This window comes from Leptonychotes weddellii, unplaced genomic scaffold (genome assembly GCF_054177405.1).
Source record: "Leptonychotes weddellii isolate Sample4059 unplaced genomic scaffold, ASM5417740v2 HiC_scaffold_9101, whole genome shotgun sequence".
NCBI classification, from domain to species: Eukaryota; Metazoa; Chordata; class Mammalia; order Carnivora; family Phocidae; genus Leptonychotes; species Leptonychotes weddellii.
Window position 1 is genome coordinate 1 of NW_028062544.1, and position 8309 is coordinate 8309.

The 8309-nt window shown below is 44.3% G+C and overlaps 1 protein-coding gene across 1 annotated transcript; it reads left to right on the plus strand.

Annotated features, from left to right (window-relative positions):
* Window positions 1-5: 5 nt before the first annotated feature.
* LOC102728431 (histone H2B type 1-C/E/F/G/I-like) lies at window positions 6-285 on the plus strand (the record flags this gene model as incomplete). Its single annotated transcript, XM_081811647.1, has 1 exon — window positions 6-285. A coding segment is annotated over one exon (264 nt), but the record flags the coding sequence as incomplete, so codon positions are not given.
* Between the last annotated feature and the right edge of the window lie 8024 nt (window positions 286-8309).

Genomic DNA, 8309 nt, shown 5'->3' on the forward strand with positions numbered 1-8309 from the left:
ACTCGGTGTACGTGTACAAGGTGCTGAAGCAGGTGCACCCCGACACGGGCATCTCGTCCAAGGCCATGGGCATCATGAACTCGTTCGTCAACGACATCTTCGAGCGCATCGCGGGCGAGGCGTCCCGCCTGGCGCATTACAACAAGCGCTCGACCATCACGTCGCGGGAGATCCAGACGGCCGTGCGCCTGCTGCTGCCTGGGGAGCTGGCCAAGCACGCCGTGTCCGAGGGCACCAAGGCCGTCACCAAGTACACCAGCTCCAAGTGAGCCCGCCTGCAGCCGACTGCAACCCAAAGGCTCTTTTCAGAGCCACCCACTCTTTCACATAAAGAGCTTTAATACTGAACCTTTTTAAAATTAGGGAAAATCTGTGCCAGAGTTAGAATGCCCATCTCCTTCATCCTTACATTCCCATCCTTGTTTTCTCAGTAGCCTGTTTTACTGGAACAGAGAAGACTAGCAAGTGCCGAGCAGGAAAACTTGTTCGAAAACTGGGAAGGCAGTTTTAGCTGCTGAACTTTTGGTTTAGGATTTCAGAAAATGAAATTCATCTGGGCCAGAACTTGCTCCAGGGCTTGTAGCTGAGAAATTTTGAGTTGTCCGGACAAGTGGAATACATCCTGGGCATCCTTTATAGATCAGCTTGTCCAGAGAGCGTACTGTGCTTGGTGGGTCTGTGTGAGACTTGTTTTAGTGGAAACCAATAGGATACTGTCTACCTGATAGCGTGAGAAACTAGTTTTCTAGTAAATGGAAGGGGTTGAGGGGGAGACTTGACTGAAAAGAAAGGATGTCTTTTGAAGAATAACTCACTCAACTGTAGCTATTATTCTGCAAGTAACAGAGGCATTCAGGCTTCTTTGAAGAAAGGTTAAACAGGATTTATAAGAGGAAGGAGAAGGGAAATGCAGCAGCAAGCAGCCTGAGAGCAATGCCTCTTAGTTGGGGAAATGTCTTCAGCAGCCAACACAGAAGCCAGGCTTGGGTAGTCTTCCCTTAAGAGGCTTGCTAGGAATCATTTAACAGAATACAATGTCGGTTACAGATTTACAAAACACCTTGAGATTAATCTCAACCACAGTACTTCAGTTACTGTCCTCACTTTTGACAAGTCCACCCTTCTAGGCACTTCCCTGTTGGGTCATGGAGTGTGGGGCAGGGAGGGTGGTGGTTAGTGCAGAGTATTCTAGGATCATAGATCAAATTCTTCCCTAAATGACGTGTTGAGTGGAAGGACTAGGACTGAGTTTATTCGTTCACGTATTGAGAGCTTCTTAAGTTTCAGAAAGTGACAGGTGATTGGGAAAGATCGGTGAGCAGGCTAGAAGCAATCCTCAACCTCACAGGGCTCCCAGTCTAGAATGGACATTTACACTTGATCTGAGCCAAAAGGCCGAGAAGTAACCACACAGGCCAAAAGAAGGGGTAAGCCTCTGTCTGAAGATCACTTTAGCATTGCCCAAGCTGAAAGGATTTAATCTTGAAAAGCAATTCTGGAAGGAAGGTGGAGTAAGAGACAATGATAAGGAAAGGGGAGACAGCAAGAGGGAGAGAAGAATTGATGTGCAGAAAAAGACACCCAGAGTTTGTATTTATGGACTATAGTTAACAACCGGGGCTATATAGTTATACTTTCGTCTAGCCATGTCACATCTTTGGTTCACGGGGATTTTGTAGAAGTCCTAGTGCTGTGCCTAAAATATAGGATCTGATCTTACTGAAATGCAGAAAGGAATGCTAGCACAGCAAATCTGGTCCATTAATCCTCTTAAGGACTGTCTTTTATGTACACCTATTAGTATTAGATATCCTTGGAAGTGACCGACAACCTAAAGTAGTCACTGATAAACTAGGTAAAAGTCGATTTCTCATGCACAGATATGTAACTCAGGCTTGGAATGGGGCCCCACTCTCCTGAGGGAACTCCTCTACCTCTGTGTGTAATGTGTGTTTGCTCTAGTATTTGAGAATATTCTTAAATACATTCTGCTATTAAATTCTGCTATGGAGGACCAAGACAAGACCAACAAATTGGATGGATAAACCTCATAAAAATGTTAAGTAGGTGATTCCTAAGTAAGAAACTTCTAAGAAGTGTTAAATAGGTAAGCAAGGAATTTTATGAGATGTAGACATAATTCAAAAGCTGTATTTACCAAAAATCATAAAGTAGTTGCCTGGAAGACATGTTACACATGGAAAAGGAAGGAGAGCTCATGTGCTACACGGAGATAGGAAGAGAGGAAAGCACCACAAAGTGCCAAATATTTGTGAGACACCGAATATTGATGACGTACTCAGTATTTATGTAGTCTTAAATCGTCCACCCATTGGTGACTTCTACGTTAGCCGCATTTGCGCTCTGCGGACAACACCCACATAAAAGGTATGGCCGCTTGGGAAGTCACTGTCAAGCTACACGGGAGGCCGTGTGCCTCAGAAATGGCCTGCCTCGTAGTGTATTTGAAGACACTACAAGCTAGACTAACATGTAGGTAATTTCCTACCTCGTAGTCTAAAATGTCTGCTCCAGCTACAACTATCTCGTTCACGTTCCATCCTGAAGGAAGGAGAAAAGGGTGAAGAAGCACCCCCAGCATTAATGAAATCCTGAGAATGGTGTAATTCTGCCTGCTGACATACCAATTGGCCACAAATAGTCAAGGCCACACCAGCCACAAAAGGAGCTAAGAAAGGAAAACCCCTTTCAGGGGACAACTGTGTAGCAGTCCCTGCCACAGCTCATATAGGTAGGTAATTATAAATTATAAATAAGACAAGAAGGTGCAACACAACTGAATTATAAATATTGGCAGTGCTTGCTTCAGTTGAGAAGAAAATAAAATGATACAGCTCTAGTTAGAATCACATTTTCCACTTCAGATGAACAGTGCTCAACACTATTGGGAATCGCAGTGAAGCTAGGTGCAATCAGCGTAAGGCGTGGGAGATGAAGAAAACACACTGGAAAGTGGAGGAAGGCCTCCACGGTCAGACTCACAGCCTGTGAATAAGGTCAGGCTGAGTTTGGAATCCAGTGACAGGCCACTGGTTTGTTTTTGTTTTTGTTTTTTTTAAAGATTTTTATTTATTTTTTTTTTTAATATTTTTTTTTTTAAGATTTTTATTTATTTATTTATTTGAGACAGAGAGAACGAGAGAAAGAGAGCACATGAGAGGGGGGAGGGTCAGAGGGAGAAGCAGGCTCCCTGCCGAGCAGGGAGCCCGATGCGGGACTCAATCCAGGGACTCCAGGATCACGACCTGAGCCGAAGGCAGTCGCCCAACCAACTGAGCCACCCAGGCGCCCTTTATTTATTTATTTGACAGAGAGAGACACAGCGAGAGAGGGAACACAAGCAGAGGGAGCGGGAGAGGGAGAAGCAGGCTTCCCTCAGAGCAGGGAGCCCGGACAGGCCACTGGTTTTAATGTACATTCCAAGTCTGACCATCTGGTATACAAGTTCAAGTCTTACCTGCCTCACTTCTGGCTTTTATGCTGTCTTTTATCTTGGTGGATTTTCTCAACTCATTCAACTCATTTTCTCAACACATTCTTTTTTTTTAAAGATTTTATTTATTTATTTGAGACAGAGAGAATGAGAGACAGAGAGCATGAGAGGGAGGAGCAGACTCCCCGCCGAGCAGGGAGCCCGACGCGGGACTCGATCCCGGGGCTCCAGGACCATGACCCGAGCCGAAGGCAGTCGCCCAACCAACTGAGCCACCCAGGCGCCCTCAACACATTCTTTATGAGCTAAACCTCCTATAAAAGTCAGTCTTGCCCTTTGGGCGAAAAAGCTCTGTTCTCTCATTTCGAGATACACTGATATGTTCCTCAAAGCCTTCCATGTCTGAAATGCCTACCTCACTCAACTGGATGTATCATTCAGTCAAAGCACAAAGGTGAACCAGGCATGCTCTCTGTTATCTAGGACATGAAATATTATTTCATAGAGGAAATAATAATATACACAACTACAGAACAGCAATAAAATATGCTTAAAATTGGAGGGATTTGAGGCCCACTACCTGGGCTAAAATTTGTTTCATCATTTACCAGCTGGGTGACCTTAGGCATTAAGCAGAACCACTCTGTTGATGTACTCTTTCTTCTGAAAAACGATGACAGTGATTATTTGGAAACTCAGATCTCTTACTTTTTATTTTAAATAAATCATCACATAATTAATATGCTTTCCTCAACTACTGGTGTCCTTGAATCAGGCTGGCAGTCCTCCATGAGATTAACACTCGTCTATTCCTGCCCTCTCCTCTTGGATCACCATCCAAATTGGGTATGCTCAGGAACCTGGACTCATACTTTTAAAAAATATTAAAAACATGTGAATCAATACTGAATTTACCTAGAAACTCCAGCTTGAGAAAACAGAAGACCCTGGTTCTAACTAGTTGGTTATCAGACCTGTGGCCATGACCCTGAGTTTGCTCCCAACTTAGGATCTGTTCAGTCATCACTGTAGCTTCTCTGTGGAATGATCTTCTCACAGGTGTGTGCAGACCTGTCTCCCTCCCAGGCATCCTACCTCTGCTCAGTGGCATCTAAGTGGTGAAGTCACACCCCACCCCCCCACATTTAAAACTACAACACTCCACCACCCATTGCTCCCACTCCCTGGCAGTCCTTAATCTTCTTGGCCTGATTTCTTAATCTCTTTAATCTCTTTACCTACAAAAATACTGTTTTTGTTTATTTCCTGTCTCCCACAACCAGAACATTTGTGAGCTCTACACAGGGAACTTTCCCCATGGTTGTCCCTGCTCTATTTCCAACACCTAGAACAATGCAGGGCACATAGTAAGCGCTCAAAAAGTTTTGGATGGATGGATGGATGGAGGGAGGGAGGGATAAAGTAAAATTAAATTATGCAGGTAACACACAAAGGCCCTCCATTCTCTAGCACCAGAGATAAAGTCCACGATTGAATTATTCAAATGAGCCCCTGTGTGAAGTAGTTCACCTCACTATGCTTCCGTTTCTTCAGCATTGTATTTGGGCTACTAAGGGTCTCTAACCCATAGTTATTTTTTTTTTAATTTTTATTTATTTTTTGACAGAGAGAGAGAGAGAGAGGGAACACAAGCAGGGGGAGCGGGAGAGGGAGAAGCAGGCTTCCCGCGGAGCAGGGAGCCCAATGCAGGGCTCGATCCCAGGACCCTGGGATCATGACCTGAGCCGAAGGCAGACGCTAAACGGCTGAGCCACCCAGGCGCCCCTCTAACCCATAGAGTTATTGTGTGGGTTAAATAAAATGATCTATGTAGGCACCAAATTACGCTTTTGAACTAATGAAGTCACGGCTCTTTTACCTACACGATTCCCACAGCAGGTGTTAACACCTCTCTTGGGCAAATGACATAACAGACACGGAGCTGCTACCCAGAGCCTGCAGCTGGCCATGGGAGGGCTTAGATTCTGCCAGAAACACCGCTGCTGACTGACCCCGTGAAGTACAGATACAAGAACCTCTTGCCTAGACCCTGAAGACACTCGCATTTGTAATCCTGAATTTGCAATCCAAATAAATGGAGTGTGTTACCTGAGGGTAAACATTTTGCCTGTGGCAAAAACAAAACAAAAGAGAGAAACTAGTGAATCTGAAGTACTGGGATATGAATTGCATTTAACGACTAACTTTCAGAGATTTTCTCTTTTCTAACTATAAAGGCTAAAGGTCAGCTTCTATTTTCAAAGTCTGGATAGCACAAAACAGGAAGAAAACTGGGCCTTAATTTTTGTACTGGAGCCCAGTGGAGACTACCTAAATATAGAGCAGAACCTGCTAATATGAGAAGCAGACACGGAAGTTCCCATGTTCAAGTCCTCTCAAGGCCTCACATCTCAGAGCTAACGTCTACAAGCCCCTGCTTGATCCGGCTTCTCGTTGTTTCTCTGCCTTCAGCTCCTGCAACTGTACCCCGCCCATTGCAGTATCTTCTTAGTGGCCTTACCTAAATCTCAACTCCGAGGACACTCCTTATTCTAGCTTTATTTTTCTCCTTCTTACCCTTTAACATACCACACATATCTATCTGATTTATTGTCTGTCCCTCTTCCATTCACATGTAAACTCCACAAGGGCCAAGAACTCTGTCTGGATGGTTCTCTGAGTATATTCCCAATGCACAGAACAGCATCTAGCACATTGCAAACTCTCAACAAATATATGTAGAGTAAATACAATTTTTAAATTCACCCATGTTAAGACATGTTTGTTGGGGGGAATCGTCATGGCATCATAAATAGGTTTTTAAATGGTGGACATGTTTTAAAATATTGAGAGCGAAAATGATACCATTTTCTTTACAATGATCAAGGCAGTGGGGTGGACAAGAAATGGATAAAACCTATTTGGCTACTGATGATGTGGAAGCTGGGTGCAGGGTACATAGAGTTTATGAAACTAATATTTCTACTTTCATATAATCTGAAATGTCACATAATTTAAAAAGTTAAAAAAAAATGAATAGCTAGGGGGAAAAAAAGATAAACTGATAAATAATGGCCATGGAAATAAACCAGGTGAATACCCAAACAGGACTTTGTGCCCATGGGAAGATAGGCAGGTCTCCACAGTTTGTCTGCCAAGAAGCCCAGAAGGTTCCTCTTTGTAGCATCCCTTAAAACCTGCCATTGTCAATCGCCCAAAGCAGGTCCATCTCTCATCATAGACTCACATGAGCCCCATCTTCAGAAATTGCTACAAAAGCCAGATGCTGCTTGATTCATTGCAGCGATTAACGGTCCTCGAGCAAGCCAGAAAATCCTCTCTTGGAGAGCAGGACTTTCTCTCTGAAAGCAAGCTACAAGGAAGCCTGATTCTGTAGATAAATCCTTGCTAAACCTGTAGTCAAATCACACAGGAGCTAATCACAAGACTGGTATTTATGTAGCATCTGTTCTCGACCCTAGCGACCTTTTGGAAACACCTGAGTTTTAGTAATTACTGTTGCCTGGGATCACCCCCAGACTACAATTAAAATGCTACTGATTGGACCCCAGGCAAAGATACTTTTTATAAAACATCCAATGGTCTGTAATGTGCACGCAATATTGAGATCACTTGATCTCTCTTAAATCAAACTATCTTCCCGGGTTCTTCTTATGTGCAATTGATTTAGAGAACATTTAATTCTGTGACATAAACATGCAGTTTACAAATGTTTATTCCTGCAAGAGTTCACAGGTTGCTTTCTTGATGAGGCCAAAAATATTTTTTTAAATGGGTTTCTAAAAACTAGTTGTTAGTGTCAACCACCAACCTCCTGGGGTGAACTTGGTACAATGTAGATTCTGACTAGGCCTGGGTGGGGTCTGACAATCCAGCTCTAGCAAGCTCCCAAATGATGTCCAAGCCACTGGTGGGTAGACACTTCACGAGTCAAGACCACAGAAGCCATCATGACTGTCTTAGGCTCTGCTACCAGTAAGCTCATTAGAAATCCGGACTAATTATTCAGAAGTTAACTATCAGCCTGCATTCTTGTGTAAAAGGTTGTTTTATAGGAAAGCCCAAACTTTCACTTTTAACTATAGAGATGGGAAGTGAGCAAATTGAGGTTTCAGACATTGCCCAAATTTGTGGGAACTTACCAGGGGTAAATAGCAAATGCACAGCCACCTTCACCCAAGTTCAAACTTTTGTGGATAAAGAACCTCACCTTCCACCTGTGCCCAGATAACCTTAGAATTATCTGCACTAGCAAGCCACCTCAAGTGGCTCATCCCCTTCCCAGGTCAAAGCGCCTCTCAGACTGCCTGAAGGTACTTACATACGGTTTCCTCGGAGCCGGAAGTTACTTTCAGGCGACTTCTGCATATGAGCTCTTCCAACTGAAGATGTAAAGGGAAAGACTTAGGACACAGCTGAAAGCTCGGTAAAGGCCCACAACCCTGGAACCAAACGCGGTCCACCAACCTTAGTACCTTGAAGAACTCTAAATACCGGGAACCAACTCAAAAAGAACCTTAAAAAGCATTAATACCTCGAGACGGCTCTATCTTGATTATATTACAGCAATTTTAGGGAAAAAGTGGGTGGCTCTTAGAAGAGCCTTTGAGCTAATTGAATCAGTAGTGGGAAAGCTTTACGCCCTCTCCCCGCGGATGCGGCGCGCCAGCTGGATGTCCTTGGGCATGATGGTGACGCGCTTGGCGTGGATGGCGCACAGGTTGGTGTCCTCGAAGAGCCCCACCAGGTAGGCCTCGCACGCCTCCTGCAGGGCCATGACGGCCGAGCTCTGGAAGCGCAGGTCGGTCTTGAAGTCCTGCGCGATCTCGCGCAC